The 16,871-nt window shown below is 38.3% G+C and overlaps 1 protein-coding gene across 2 annotated transcripts in view; it reads left to right on the plus strand.

Moving 5' to 3' along the window:
- SPOP (speckle type BTB/POZ protein) overlaps positions 1 to 16,871 on the plus strand; it is a 71,776-nt gene that overhangs the window by 41,008 nt on the left and 13,897 nt on the right. For both annotated transcript variants that reach the window (XM_081109713.1, XM_081109714.1), the window contains 4 exons: positions 9,934 to 10,075; positions 10,914 to 11,035; positions 12,846 to 12,997; positions 13,120 to 13,247. In XM_081109713.1, coding sequence (XP_080965839.1) covers positions 9,998 to 10,075; positions 10,914 to 11,035; positions 12,846 to 12,997; positions 13,120 to 13,247 — 480 coding nt within the window. In that variant the 5' untranslated portion in view covers positions 9,934 to 9,997. The remainder of the gene's footprint in view (positions 1 to 9,933; positions 10,076 to 10,913; positions 11,036 to 12,845; positions 12,998 to 13,119; positions 13,248 to 16,871) is intronic.

The raw sequence follows: 16,871 nt of genomic DNA on the forward strand, positions 1-16,871 counted from the left end.
GGGAGGTCTAGGTGTCTCTCATAAAGAGGTAGCTCCAGAAAATACTGAATTCCATTAAAAATAAGTCTTTTTTAAACTAGATAGTATTACATTAGTTAATGCTGAAGGAAATTGATTGCCCATGTAGTAAATATACCAAATCTCTGGAGCATTGTGAGCCTTTTCAGCTTCTAAGTTAATGAACTTATTCCAAATTGCATACCTTAAGACTAACTTAGCCTTTCTTCTTTGATATGCATTCTTTGGGCCCATACTATAGCCAAATTGTGTTAGCAAGAAATATTTTTAAATGGCTTGGTTAAAGTATAGATGGCAAAGAGAACCACATGTTGAATTTGGCTTCTATAAAGGCTAGAGGACCCTGTGGGTTATGCAACCTCTCCCTGTTTGTTTCATAAAATGACTCTTTAGTTTTTGAGGTCCTTGTAGATTGGACACACTTGAACTGTATTAGGGCCAAGCCTTTCATCTGTTTACTATTTGGATTTTATAAGGTTCCTCATAGTTGTAGTGGAAGGGAAAGAGTGAAAAACCTTTCAAATCTCAAAACAAGCTTTGGGAATATAATTATATATAAATAGAATCTTCTTAGCCATAAGGTTTTCTTTCTCCCTCTCACTTCTCCCCCTCCTCTCCCTCCTTCCCCCTTCCCACCGCTTCTTTAATTTTAATAATTCTGTTCCAGCTCTTGTTTTAGAATAAATTTTCTCAACCTAGAGGAGAAATCTTTGATAACATGTGGGATGTGTTAAAATCTTCATCTTTTCTAACTTTGCTCTTTGTGGCCTTAGAGATTTTCGCCCAGGCCATTCTGTTGAATTAACATGTTGTTATAATTTGTGAAAAGATTGGAATTGCTGATTGTTTAGTTTTGCCTACCCAACTTCATTTCTAAAGGTGTTTTCCTTTGGAACTGAGATCCACTTTGAAGTGAAATAGCCCCGTTATAATCAGATTTGTTTGCTGATTTGGATTCATGTCGTTCCATTTCAGACATCTCCCAAATGATGGATTTTGAAAGTAATGTGTGGAGAAGCTTAATCTGATGAACCCTCATCTGCCTTTTTTAAAAAGCAGTTGGAGGAGTTTTTCTTTTTCCTAGCAGGGTTCTAATTAAGAGCAGCACCTGATGGTGTTAAGCCAGGTCTTGTGAAATTTGTGGTTATTGTAGCCATGGTTTATTCTGCTGTGTCCTCCATCCAAGTGGAGACAGGATATTTTTCTTCCATTGTTGTTTTGTAGATGTATTTAGCTCAATAGTAATTTGTATTTAAATTAAAAGCAAAAACAAAACTCAAAAAGTCTTTTTAAGGTCTAAGGAGACATAATTCTACAAGACTGTTGAGTGGCATCTGCCTTTCTCTTTCCAGGAGAGGCCTCTCCATGTGGAGCAGAGCATGCATTGCATTGCCCCTGGGCATATTTTGGGGGTAGAGAATTAGGCTAATATGTCTATGTCAACAACTTTCACATAATGGATAGTTTTCAGTGGAAGGGAATGATTCCCCAGACCTTAACTTAAATTGGCAATACATTTTTCTGCTCTTTGATTATTTTGCTACCTGGAAAAGTTGCATCCAGAGTGAAAATTATTCCATATTTTAACCTTTGAGCTGGCTGCTAAGGTCTCCTTGGGGACAGGGACACTTTGTAGTTATTTATAACCTTAGAAAAGGGCAGTGTGACTGTAAACAGCCAGCACAAACTGAGGCTTGCGAGTCAGTGGAAGCATTTGTTGGTTATCTCACTACTTTCTATGAGTTGAAATTCATGCACCTTCTTGTTCATTCTGACTTTGTCTGGATGAGCCTTACTAGCCAGGCTAGTCCATAAAACTCTATCTTATAACACTTAGATTGAGGAGAAGAAGGAAAAATAACCATTTCAGGTACAAAAGCGTATCTAATCCTCACAATCATTTTAGATTCTATGCTTGTCTAAAAGATATCTGTAAACTGGGAAGATCTTAAAGGTATTGACATGCATACATAATACAATGCTTGTTTCTGAGTTTTTCTTATATACAACAGTTGCAAGAGCAATTCAACTCTTAATTAGATAAATATTTGGCAGTGGCAGAAAGTATGTTCTACATCTTAGTTTGGTATAGGAAAAACTTAGTTACATATCTAGATATGTTTTAAGGTATGTATTTGTGTGTGTGTGTGTGTGTACGTACATATATTTTTTATATATTTACATAATAAATAAAAATCTTAGATTTTTTTTTAATCAAAGAAGAGTAGTTTTTGGAATGTATTACTTCTTTAAAATTGGTGTGAGATCAACTGGTAATTTTCTTTGTTTAATGTTCTGTTGTTTTAAAAGTATGCCTGGGTTCCTATGCTGTTATTCATTCAGCAACTCCCAAACTTTAACATTTTAACTAGAGCTTGTTAAGGAAAAGCTAGGATTTCAAGACAGAGTCTAGTTATTCAGCAACAATTTTATTAACAAATATTTACTTTTTAATATGTTTCTATTGATTTTAGAGAGAGAGGAAGGGAAACGGAGAGAGAGATAGAAACATTGATGAAAGTGATGATCGGCTGCCTTCTGCATAACCCCCACCCGGGATAGAGCCTGCAACCCGGGCGTGTGCCTGAATGGGAATCAAACCGAGGACCTCTCAGTGCATGGGTTGATGCTCAACCATTGAGCCACACTTGCCAGGAACAAATATTTATTGAGTGCCTACTATACCATTAGGCACACGGGGGATGCTCTTCTCTCATTGAGCTTAACTTCTAGTGGGGAAGACCATAGACAAGTAAAAAAAATTAAAACAATAATTTCAGGTGGTGGTAATAAAGAAGAAAATAAAATAGGGTAATATGAAGAAAGGGATGGACTAGAAGTGGGCTTTAGATCAGATGGTCAGAGAAGACCTCTCATGATATTACATTTGATAGACTATCTAAAAGACAAGAGGGAGCCAGCTATGAAAAGAACCGAGGGAAGAAAGAGCTTTTCAGGTAGAGGAAAGAGTCTGGTGTGTTCACCAAATAGAATTAATGGCCCGAGTGGCTGGCATGGTGCTTGAGAAGCCTAAGTGTTAGATGAGGTCAGGGAGGTGCAATGAGGCCTTGGCTGTGATGACAGAAGGTACAGGATAGCAGGGGAAGCCACTGAAGAATTCCTGTCTTATCTCTCATAAGCGTCAGATTTAGAAGCCATCTCATAACTTAAAAAAATTATTTGTAAATGCTGCTTATTCCTTTAAAATTTTTTACTTATTATTTGAAAAGGTAATATAGTCACATAGTTAAAAATTCAGAAAGTACAAAAGGGAATACAATGGAAATTCTTCCCAACCAGGTACCCAGTTTCTTTCCTTGAAAGTAACCAATGTCTCTAGCTTTACATATATATATCTTTTAAAAATATGTTAAAACAAATAGCTTTGCCCCTTTAAATAGAAAGAGCTTTCTCCTTCCTTTTTAAAATTTTTTTTATTTTTTTGTTAATCCTTACCTGAGGATATTTTTCCATTGATTTTTAGAGAGAGTGGAAGGGAAGGGGAGAGACAGAAAGAGAAACATCAATGAGTTGCCTCCTACACACACCCCATCCAGGCCCGGGGATCAAGCTTGAAACCAAGGTACATGCTCTTGAGTGGAATCAAACCCGAACCCTTCAGTCTCAGGGCCAATGCTCTATCCACTGAGCCAAACCAGCTCGGGCTCTCATTCCTTTTTATTAAAAACAGATGCTTATTACATTGTCTGTATCATAATTTAATCCCCTCTTCATAGATTTTTAGGTTATGTCTATTATTTTGTGATTACAAATAGTGTTATAGTGAGAAAAATTTTATATTTATCATATCATATAGTAGGTTAAATTTCTAGAAGTGGAATTGCTGAATCAAAGAATATATGCATTTTTTTATTCATTCTGATATACATTTCTCTTGATGGAGAGTGTAACAATTTATGCTCTAATCAGAAATGTTCTTCTTATCCTGGACAAGTATTATCAGACATTTTGATCTTTGCCAACTCACTGGGTGAATCAATGTGCAGCTTAATTTGCATTTGTCTTATTATGAGTGAAAGTTGAACATATTTTCACATACTTAAGAACCATTGGTATTAACATTCCTGTAAACTATTGGCTGTTCTTTGCCCATTTTTCTTTTAGGCTGTTGACTTTTTTCGCATTGATCTTTAGATTCACTTAATACTAAATACCTCTTAAAGATTTCAAAAACAAACAGTATTATATATCAGCTTATATCTTAATTTTTTTAAAAAGCAGCTATCTTTAACTTATAAATTGTGTTGTTATTAATCCTCACTTTAGGATGTTTTTTCCATTGAGTTTTAGATAGAGTGGAAGAGGGAAGGAGGAAGGGGAGAAGGAGAAAGAAAGAAACATCAATGTGAGAGAGACACATTGATTGGTTGCCTCCTGAATGTGCCGGGACCAAGGCAGGGATTGAACCTGCAATCCAGGTACATGCCCTTGACTGGGAATTGAACCCATGACCCTTCCATGCACGGTCCAATGTTCTAACCACTGAGCACACCAGCCAGGGCTAACTTATAGATTTTATAAAGAACATGATAAGGGACATAAGAGAAACCAAATCTTTCCTTTGCTGATTGAGGCCTCTCTTTGATGACTCTTAGTTTTATTTTAAGAAGTATCTCTAAATTTTAAAAAAGTGCATTTAGTATTTGGTTATACTAGATTGAACTAAAAAAAAGTTTACCTATAATAAATATTCAAAAGTCATTCAAATGTTGCAATAGAGAAAGTCAGTATGACCTATAATAATCTGTCCTTGGGGTTATGAGAAAGAAGTTATTACTTCCTGGGCTATATATGATTGAAGACACTATAACAGAAGAAACACAAACCCTCCTTTGAAGTCACATCAGTTTTGCAAAAATGAGTATACTCAAGTCTGTCTATAGTTTCGTTTCTTCTCTCTCTCCCCCTCCCTTTCTTCCTCTCTCCTTCCCTTAATTGTCAACAATCTTTTTGGCTTCTTCTGTTTTGAAAATGCAAAGGTCTCTCAGGTTTAAAATAGTTATGACATTGGGGTTTTTCCTTACTTGGAAACTGTACAAGTCTTTAAACCAAAAGAAGAAAACAGTGACAGGCTTTTAAAAAGTCCCTAACAAACCATTCTTTGACAAGAAGCTATGTTCCCAGCCATCGAACTTGTGCATGTTTGTGTATTATGTTGAACCACATGAAATTGCCCATATTTGGCTATTTTCAGCCTACTGAACAATTACATGGATCAATCTGATATATCCACAATCTATTTCTGTAATTTAAAGGCCGATGGGTAGAAGGCTAATGCATAGATATTATGTGTGGATTATGCCTGTTTTAGTTGTTTGTTAAAAAAAATTATCTGAATGATTAGATTAGATTGAAGATGGACGAATGTTTGTAGAGAATAAAAGAAAGATAAAAATAACTGTATAAATTGTCTAACACTTATCAGAGTGTGCTAGCCTAGCTCTGTGTATACTGCAGGTTAAACTGTTGCAACACTTTCCCCTGTTGTATCCTGAAAGAATCCTGGTTATGTAAGAGTTTAATTCAGATTACTGATTTTTGTCTTCAGAATGAACGAAATGATAGCCAATCCTTTTCTCCATGTAGAATGAAGATAGACTTAATACTGTATGAAAAATTCACTTTACCAGGGCTGAAACTTGAGAGTGCCAGGCTAGGAGTTTTTGGCTTTGTTTATAACTCATTCAAAAGAACAAATTAATGATTTTCATTACATTGCAAATCTAATATACTCAGCACTGTTCAAAGCGCTCTTTTAGAGATATGTGAAAGAAACAAACAGAAAAGTTAATGGACTTGAATGCAATTGGATAAATGTTTCAGCCATCAAAGTATTTTTGCTGAATGCCTTGTTCTAGGCAGGCTGTTAGGTGGTGAAGCGGGTATAAGGAATAGTTGCAAGTTCCTTTTAAGGAACTTAAAGTTTGCTAGAGGCAACAGAAGTGTTCATAAGTGTTAAAGAAGGCAGAAAAGAAGTGCTCTGTGTAGGTTCAATGAAAGTGTCTGCATCATAATGCCTGCTAGGAAACATTCTGTTAGGGATTGTTATTAGTCGCTATCTGATTATTACCTTCATTGGAATTTGAGCAGTATTACAGTTGACAGGCATTTTAAGTATATTTCTTGGTCTACTCAGAAGAGGTGTAACCTCACAGGTCAGGATTTAATAGAGTGAACAGAAAAATAAGTGGTGGTATATAACAGATGTGTTCAGCCTCAGAGCTGTCAATACACTGGGAAGTTTTGCTAAGCTTTGGAGAACAAATTTCTCATTTGAGAACTTGACAGTTTGTCCTAACTTGTTTGAAGTCGGGAACAATATATTTTGGTGCTAGTTGTCTCCTACAAAGGTTCTCAAACCATGACCCTCAAATAGACCTCTTTTCTAAAATTGTTTTTCTGCTGGGTATCTGCAGTAGTTGGCGTAAAGTGCTAGAGAGTTCATGTAACACCAGGCTGCTTTGCTGATCAACACTTCGCCCATGGTGCCTGCTATGAGTGAAATTAATTAGACTTGTGCTATCCTAGTCAATTTCCCTCTCAGCAGGTTGTGTGGTTAGAGCTCCTCAGAGTCTAAGGCTGATTCTGCACTTCTTCTAGCTACCAGGTTGGACATTTTTTAAAAATTGGAAGAAAGGTGATATTATTAAAAAACACACAACAACAATAAAAGACGTGGCTACAAAATGAGTTAGAAGCAAAAAAGAAAAAAAATGGCCAAGACTAAAGTATTTTTTTTCTGGTTGTAATAATGGACCATGGTTCAATAGCAATAATTAAGCCATTAAAATAAACAGGTTTTAAAATTTGTACTTTTCTGAGACTTAGAGAATTCTTAAGTTGTTAATTATTAAATAAATTGGAACTATTTTTAAAACTTCAAGATAAACTCAAATTAGTATGTTATAATTGTTCAGGATAGAGCTGAGCCTGCACCCCACACCTCTAGAGCCACATTTTATGCTCTTAACTAACATGTAAATTTTACATCTTTTAAGATTTTGAAATTTCATTCTGGCCTCTAGCAGAATGGTCTACCATTACTGGCAGTAATGGTAACTGGGATTTGTAAAACTGCTTTATGGTGATTTACTCATTGCTAGACAAACAGTTCTGTGACAATGTGTTTTCCCTCAAGTGCAAGCCTACTTGTGATCATAGGTGATCCAGTATAGCATTTGGTCTCTTTTCTTGATGTTTTCGTGGAATCAGGAATTGCACCAACCACGGAGGCTCAAATGCCAATGCAATGCTTAGTCTGCTAGCTTAAGTGAAATAGTACATCATGTTTAAGATTGTTAACTCCATCTCTGATTATATGGGATGCTTTAGTTGTAAATGCCTATAGAATAGTGTTTAAAACCAGTGGGGACTCTGGTCAGACCAATGGTATTACTCTGTGAGGGTAATAACTCCCCCTCCATGATCTATAGTAATAAAAGGGCAATATGCTAATTAGACCAGATGTCTTCCAGGCATCATTCTGGATGTCCTTCCTGACAAAGCCGGGGCTGGAGGGAAGCCAGCCCGGGTCCCGGGTACCTGCAGGTGGCCGGAGGAGGGAAGCAGCCCGGGTCCCAGGTGCCGGAGGGAAGCCAATGCCGACAGCTGGGGGAAGGAAGGCCTACTTTTGCATGAATTTTTGTGCATTGGGCCTCTAGTTATTACATAAGTGTCAGTGACTGTGTATGAGTTGAGTGATTTTTTTTTTTCTGTAATTCATTTATACCTATTTCTCCAAATGCTTTGAGGCAGTTTCCAAAAACACTTAATAGAAAAGAATAATCAGTTGAAGGAATTACAGTAAAGGGAATAACAATGTTAAGTAAATAATAAAGCTATTATAGAATGAGCATTTGAATCTGTATAAAATATAGCATATAAAATAACCTATAGTTTCAAAAGATCATGGGACCTCCCCGAGTCCCAGAGTCCCACCCCGTGTGGCCAGTTCGCTGTAGGTTGGCCCCGAGTCCTGGAGTGCTGCCCCAATGTCCCGCCTCCGGGTTGCGTGGAATGGTCGCCAGGCCCTGCCCCCACAGCACACTTGTGGCGCTGCGGAAACCCCACCAGAAGATGCACGAAGTGGACGCCAGGACCCCCGTGCCCCTGCAGGGCCGCAGGAACCCTGGCGGAAGCCGTGCAGAGCGCCCCCCTCCCCCACACTGTGCACACCGCCATCTTGTAATGTGTTATAGTGTGAGGGTCAATTTGCATATTACCTCTTTATTATATAGGATGGATAACCCAATTTATTTCTCTTCTCCTTTGAATGGATTTTCAGTTTGCTTCTAGCTTTTTCATTGTTATAAACAATGCTACATTGAACACACTTGTCTATGTCTTCTTGTGCCCATGTGCAGTTTCTCTAGGGCAGTGGTTCTCAAAATATGGTTCCAGGACCAGCATTTCAGGATCATGTGGGAACTTTGTTAGAAATGCAAATTTAGAGGCTCATTCCAAACCTCTGAATCAGAAACTCTGAGGGTGAGGCTCAGTAACCAGTTTTGTAGGTGATTCTGACACGCACTAAAATTTGAGAACCACTATTCTGGTGCAGTATTATAGTTAAAAGTAGAATTGCTGAGCCTTAGTGTACACATATACTCAACTTCACAAGATATGGCCAGATTCCCATCCAAATATACTTTCCCACCAACAGTGTATGAAAGTTCCCATATCCCCCTTCACGGTTTGGTTGATTTTTCTTTCCTCCTGCAGGTCTTATAGATGTAAAATGTTTTAGAGCAACTTCCTTTCTTCCTTCCTTCCTTCCTTCCTTCCTTCCTTCCTTCCTTCCTTTTTTTTATGAATGATATTTTTGTAAGGTAGCTGGCCTTTTTCTTAATTATTTTATAGAAACAATTTATATACCAATTTATATATTAATGAAATTTTTTTTTGTCATGCATTGCAAGGAGCTTTATTTTTTCAGTTTGGCTTTTTTTATAATACTTAAGAAAATTGTAACCTAATTCACCAATTTTTTGAGTGGCATTGGAGGGGAGAATTTTGAATTGAATTTGATTTACTACTGGGACACCTTGCTAAGATATATAGCAGTTATTTGAAATGGTCTGAGCCTTATGAGAGAAGTCAAAGTTAGAGAGATTTAGGAAATATTTTTATCAAGGCAGAAATTTGACACCGTTGGGATGGATAAAATTGCCATGAAAGAGAATGTTGATTGAGAAAATGACTGAGGATTAAACCATGGGGAGCAATAGTGAAGGAAGAGCATCCAACAAAAGAGACTGAAGAATGATCATAGAACAGAGAGGGCAAGAGCAAGGAGAAGAATCTGGAAAATTGAATAGTGATGGGGTATAAGTGGGGAGGGATCTCTGCTGCAGAGAAAGTAACACATCTAAGAAAGGGGTCAATGTTGCCCTTCAAGAGAGCAGCTAGCAATGGGTTGAGGAATAGAAACCTACTCTTCATTAGTTTGTACTGAAGTATAAGAGAAGATGAGACAGTGGTTAGAGAGGTAACAAGATCATTTCCCCTCAGGAGTAGAGTATTTGTGTCTTAGGTGAAGGAGCTGGTGGCATAGTTGTGTGTGGTGCTATCTCCTCTTCAGGCAGCCTTTCCATAGATGTACTTCATATACCCATTGAGTAAATTCATTCGGTAAGATAATGTTAAGTATTGTGCAGAGGATTAAAATAGGGTGATGTAATTGTTATTAGGAGACTATATTAGAATAGGCGATCTTCTCCGAGGTTAACACTTAAGTTTGGGATTGGACTTGTAAGTAGCTATTTGAATAATATGAGTAGAGAATTCTAGGCAGGAGACAGTTTCTAGTCTTTGTCTAGACTAGAAGGTCAAACAGAAATAGTAGGATCATGTGCCATTAATCTAAAACATCCTTTTGCTTTTTCTGTCAACCAGGGTGAAGAGAAAACAAATCTTTGTCCTCTGACTTTGGAAATCTTGTTTAACCTTCAAACTGGCGATGTCAAGGGTTCCAAGTCCTCCACCTCCGGCAGAAATGTCGAGTGGCCCTGTAGCTGAGAGCTGGTGCTACACACAGGTAAGTTATGTTTTCACCCTGTAAATCTTTGCATGTTGGGAGGATTTGGTGGGCAATAGGAATACGATTTCTTTCTACACTGGGTTTTCTGCTTTCTCAGAGACATAACTGCCAGATAGTAGATAGGTAATATATCTGTCAGCTTTCCATTCCTTGGTTTTCCAAGTGGAATCTGAATACCCTAGGCCACGGTTTTTCACTGGAGATTAAAAGGGGGGACTCTGAAATTAGATCCACTTACATCCTCCTTGATGGAAATGTGTTCCTGTGTTGGGCAACTCAAAAGGAAACTAGGTTTGAGATTTTCAACCCCAGGTAGTAGCATCAACATCTCAATTGTCAAACACTGCTCTGAACAAAGGCTCATTATAGGTATGGCTTTGTCATCTGCTTTCCCAACCCTGTCCATGTTTTTCCTACTTTCCATTCACTATTTCTCAGAAGCTGAGAAAAGCTATGAAAGCAGTTGGTCACTGTGAGATTTCTTAAAACATGGATGAGGGCCCTGCCGGTGTGGCTCATGTGGCACATGCCCAGGTTTCAGGCTCAGTCTCCTATAGGGGGTGTACAGGAGGCAGCTGATCGATATTTTTCTCTCATCGATGTTTCTATTTCTATTTCTCTCCCTTCCTTTCTCTCTCTTAAAGTCAATAAAAACATACATTTTTAAAATGTGGAAGAGGGACCTACGGTGAGGGAAAAGCTGAGCCTCCATGCTGGCCAAAGAGTGCTATCTTCGTCTGGGATCATGTGGAGGGCGGGAGCAGAAACAATGATCTGATCTTCAGCCTGTTCTTTAGGTCACCCACTTATTTAATTCCTGGTTTTCTATCAACAGATCAAGGTAGTGAAATTCTCCTACATGTGGACCATCAATAACTTTAGCTTTTGCCGGGAGGAAATGGGTGAAGTCATTAAAAGCTCAACCTTTTCATCAGGAGCCAATGATAAACTGAAATGGTGAGGAAGAACACATCCAGCTGTAAAAATATTTCTAAAAGTTGCCTGTTTTGCTTGGTTTTATGGAGAGATTGACTAGAATGTAAGGTACTTGGAGATAGGGACTTTGTACTTAAAATTCCCCAGCGTCTACGACTGTGCCTGCTACACATAGGTGCTTGCTATGTAATTGTTGAATTAATCTAATGAGTATATCAGGGATCTGCAAATTCAAATGGCCGTAGGGTAATGTAAATGAGTAAAGAGGGCCAGTGTTGTAAAAGATAATCCATATCTGGTGTAAGTGTTGACTAGTAGGCAAACCAGCTGGTGTCCTTCTAAAAGGGGCAGTGGTTACTGAGATCCAGCTGACTATAGCTGTATGTGAATAAGGGCTGATCATTGCCATATTTTCTGATTCTTTAAGTAAAGCAAGAAATCTAGATTTTAACATACAGTCTCTTGACTTTTAAAATGACTGTTTTTAAAAAATAAAGATTTATTTGCTTATGTAACTCAATGCACAGGGTGTAGGATGGTTTTGAAGCTTAGTTCAATCCAGCATCTAGTGTTTAGATTAAGGACCCCATTTCTCTCTGCTCTGCCCTGCTCTCCATGCTGCTGGAGATCTCAAGTCTAACGTCCCTTGTGCTTGAAGGATGACTTGCATTAGTAACGGCATAACCCACTACCACCCAACAGAAGCCTTTGGACTTCCTCTGAAGTAACTGTGGTCATGTATATACTGATTGGTTTAGGTCTGGGTTCCACCAATTACTCCCTGTGGCAAAGGGGTCAGTCCCATCTAAACCATGTGTCCTCTTGAGGAGGAGCAGGCAATCAAGGGTGTTATCATGTGCTCACTGCAAAGACCAGAACACATGTCTGCGAACCACCAGTTCTGACTTCTGATAATCCACTGAAAGTTAAATAGCTCCCCATTTAGATTTGTTGGCTATATACATTAAGCAGTGTACTACTAAATGTTGAGAGAGAATGCTTATTCATAGGCATCGTATTTAAATCTACATCTTCAACACAGTGTATAGTGATATGAGTGGCATATGCACTCCCTAGAGAGGCATTGGATTGAGCCACCTGTTTGTGAGAGGTGTCATAACACTGGCAAGGCCTTGGGGATGCATATGGCCTATCTGGTAGAAGCTGTATCTGAACCACATGCAGTTCAACTGACATTTACAACTTAACTCAGTTGAACCTATTAAATTCTGTCTGAATTTTGTTTTGATTCATTGGTAACAGATTGGCATCTCTGACTATATAGCGTGGAGCTATACCCTGGGAGTTTACTTTTATCTGTGCTTTTTCCGTGCTGTCGCCTTTATTTTAATCTTATAATATTATTACCAGATTGATAAAGTATCTGGAAAAGATTGGGTACTATTCACATATTTCTCTCAAATACTTTTTTCTTTCCCAAGGTGATATTTAAGGGCTTGTTGACATTTTTTTCATGGTTTCACCACAGTCCCAACAAAATTAGGGGCTGCTTCTCCTGAGATTGAGAATTAGAATAGCCTGACTTTGAAAATATTTTAGGGGGTAAAAGTGATTTGGGAGATTATGGGGAAAGAGGCAGGGATGTAAGGGATGTGTTGTCAGATTCTAATTGACTCAGGTTGCTCTAAAAAAGTGGCTCTGAAGTAGTCATTCTACTAAATCAGAATTTTCTGGTTATGGGGCCTGAGCTTGTTTATATTTTAAACATCTCCCTCTCTTGATTCTGATGTTCTGATTCTCTCCTATCACTTCACCAGCCTATAAAGCATGGATGTTTTCAACATTTTCCCCCCCTATCTGTTTTGGGCAGGTGTTTGAGAGTAAACCCAAAAGGGTTAGATGAAGAAAGCAAAGATTACCTGTCACTTTACCTGTTACTGGTTAGCTGTCCAAAGAGTGAAGTTCGGGCAAAATTCAAATTCTCCATCCTGAATGCCAAGGGAGAAGAAACCAAAGCTATGGGTAAATGTTCTCTTCTTTGTTTGATTCTTTATTTTCACATCCAGCAACTTCATACACTGACAAGTTATAGATTTGATCTGGTTTTTTGAGTAACCCTAAATATAACTTTTTTTTCACCTCAGAGAGTCAACGGGCATATAGGTTTGTGCAAGGCAAAGACTGGGGATTCAAAAAATTCATCCGTAGAGATTTTCTCTTGGATGAAGCCAACGGGCTTCTCCCTGATGACAAGCTTACCCTCTTCTGTGAGGTGAGTGCTTCTTCCCCACTGTGAGACTAGCCGTTCCCAGGCCTGGTCAGTAGTGGCCGATTTAATCGTATTGTATCAGGAATAGAGAATGGGAAGAACCCCCAGGTGGAATGGTGTTGCACAAACGTTATTGATGTGACTGGTTGAAAACTGCCGTGATTTCAAGGTTGTTGGGCATCTAGCTTTCCACTTGTTACTGTTCTTCAAAACAAAGATTGTGTACAATCTTGGTATTTATGATTTTTGAATTGCTTGGGTCAGGATTCTGGCTTTTTCTTGGCGGGGTTTTTCAGATAGTATTTGGAAGGACTGTTACTTCAAGCTGAGGAGAATGGCCAGCAAATATATGTGTATATTTGTTCCTTAAACTTTATGGCTTCTCCTTGAGTATGAAGTCCACATATGTTTGACTGTAGATCACTTTTCTTTTCTGCTCTTTGAACTGGATGACTTATCAGGAGTTGAATGTCTCTGGATTGTCTTGCTAGAGTAATTGTGAAATAGGAAGGTGAGAGTCCTCTATTCTAGAGTGAAGGTTATATAAAGCTCTCTAACTCATAATAGCTGAGAGTTATCTGTAGTCTGTTAGGCAAGTCCTTCTCACCAACAACTTAAAAGCCTTTTTTAGGTTTACAAGAGAAGTCTTGAAGTAAAATTCCCAAACTGAGAGTGAGTTGGAAAGTGGTTTCTTTAATGACTATTTACTAAGAAGTCATTTCATGCTGTTATCAACACATTTATAAATATTCATAAGCTCACAGTGTAATAAACGAATAAAACCTCTAGTCAACTTAGATGGCAGTGTTTCCTATACATTGTATGGTCAAGAAGCCACTTCCTGAGCAGCAGCGCTTGACGAGAATGACCACTGTATTTTCCCGGGGAGGGTGCAGGCAAGTTCCTACAGTTGTTCTGTCAAGTAATAGGCGTGCACTGTGAGTTAATGACAGTCCCAAAGCATGTCACCACCTGTGCAGCCGGGGAGGGTGTCCCTTAGGAATCATGCCCTTTTGTAGAAGAGGACTGGCCAGTGGTAGCTGGCTTTTTTTCTGAGTCACAGCTTAATTATTTCCACAGAATAGTACCTCATGGTTAGGAAATTTTGGAAGCATCATTTATTAAGATATTACACTGAATATGTAAAATGCAGTTTTCATAATAGCTGCCTTATAATAAAAGAAGGAAATACTAACAGGATGACATCTAGGTAAATACAGAAATTGTTGCAGTTGTTTTTTGTCTGATGAACGTTAAATTTGAATTCCATGTAAATCTAACTAGTTACATACTCAGTTGCCCAAGTAAGAAATGAATACAACTAGGTGGTTTTGTATGAAGTTAAATGTTATATAAACAGACCATCAATTTAATCTTCACCTATCTTAAAGACCTAAATTTCAGAAAAATTTAAATGTAGTGGAAAATTCTAATTTCTCTTGGAAATGAAAGCCAATCTTAACTGTTCTCTGAAGAAAGATATCTCCTCTAAATATTGCATCTGGTGTTTTAGGCAGTGCCTTTATTGCATTATTTTTAAGTCCACAGTGGGTCCAGCCTTTTCTCATATGCTGTCTCCCCCCTGCCGCCCCATATCTGCTCCACCTTTTATATGGACATTGTTGATTTGGAGACCAGTTGTCTTGCCCTCACTTGGCAATCTCTCATCCTGTAGTTAAGACTGAGGCGCCCTCTCCCCCTTCGCTTCCCCATATAAAATTCTCTTAGGAGAAATGCTGTGGTTAAGTTTAGATTTGCCTTACTGACTTAGAAGGGAAGTGAGATGACACTTTGGAAGTGAGGAGATGTTGAACAGGGAAACGTCTGCTGGGTTCTGCTGATGCCATCAGTTTCTTACCATCGGACCAGGTATGCCATCTGTTCTTCTCACACTTCAGTGTTGGCCACAGGTGCTGAGTGTTGCTTATCATACTTGGGCTTGTGCCTAGTGAGACTCGTTTCTGTTCCAAGGCTCTCTGTGGACTTAGTAGCATTCAGCATTGCAAGACAGTTGCATGGGGGTATGTGTTGGATGTGTGGGTTTTAAAAATATATACAGCTCATCTGAGTTTTTAGCGCTTTACAAAGCTAGATTATTCTTTGGTGTAAGTCCTATCCCTTTGACCTGTTGCTTCCTTTTATCAATGGGGGGAAAATATATGTTTATTTTAGTTCATATTCATATTTTATTTATTATTGGTTTAGATAGTATTTTGTTATTATTCGAGGCTTTGTGAAGTTGATGCCCTCGTACAAATTTAGATTATGAATACTCCACTGTTCCATTCCTCATCAGTCTTTGGCCCAGATACATGTCTGTCCTGTCATGATGCAATAAGTATAGTTGTTTCATTAATTTTAAAATATTTTTTGATATTCCCAGAGGCTGCAGGAGGGAATTCATCCTAAGGTGCAAGACTAAGAATCGCACATTTGTATGTTTGGGCTTTATTTTAGAAATGTTACTGTTAATGAATATTTAAATGAAATTAGATTGCAAACTCTGAAAATGCCAAATGTATGGTCTTGTTTATTATGTGCCACGCTGGGTTCACATTCAATTTTCAGTGATGTTTTTGTCTGACTATTAGGAAATGTGGCAATTCTTCCAAGATGATATTGCTTAGCTAATGTATTTGGAAGCATTTTCAAAGTATTCCTTGAATTGTCTATTTTTACAATCCTTTGAGCTAGGTTAGTTCTATTATCTTCATTTCATGTTGTTGGGGAGAGAAGCGGTGCCTGGAGAGGTCAGGTAATTTTTTCCTAACATTGTGCAGCAAATTAGTGTCAGCTCTCCATTTTCTCTCTCTAGGCTGCTGTGCCACGCTAAGTGGAGCTAAATGCTATTTACCCAGGGAAACATGGGCTCTACCAGGTTTTCTTAACAGAGAGTATTTATTTTGGTAATGAAACAGAATCATGAAAGCTTTACACTTTTAATAATTTGGACCACGGAAAATCTACTTGAAAAATCTACTTGAAAATCTACTTTTAGCTTCTGTTGACCCTTCCCTCCATTTCTTATATTGAAAACAAGTAGCTGTTAGCAATAAAGATGCACATATTCCACCTTCGTTGTATGTGCCTTTGATAGGTAGAAGATTTCAGAGTTTCTTTGTAATGTTGCAATTAAAGTTGAAATAGGAAATATCTAGATCAGCCGTGGGCAAACTACGGCCCCCGGGCCGGATCCGGTCCCTTTGAAATGAATAAAACTATTGAAAAAAAAGACCGTACCCTTTTATGTAATGATGTTTACTTTGAATTTATATTAGTTCACACAAACACTCCATCCATGCTTTTGTTCCGGCCTTCCTGTCCAGTTTAAGAACCCATTGTGGCCCTCCAGTCAAAAAGTTTGCCCACCCCTGATCTAGATGCTACTAAACTCTTTTAAAAATATATTTTTTAATTGATTTTAGAGAGGAAAGGAGAAGAGGGAGAGAGAGAAACATCAGTGATGAGATTCATTGATCAGCTGCCTCCTGCATGCCCCCCCACTGGGGATCAAGCCACAACCCAGACATGTGCCCTGACTGGGAATCAAACCATGACCTCCTGATTCATAGGTTGACGCTCAACCACTGAACCACGCAAGCCAGGAGATACTACTTAACTCTTAAA

This window comes from Myotis nattereri (assembly GCF_964212035.1).
Source record: "Myotis nattereri genome assembly, chromosome: 16".
NCBI classification, from domain to species: Eukaryota; Metazoa; Chordata; class Mammalia; order Chiroptera; family Vespertilionidae; genus Myotis; species Myotis nattereri.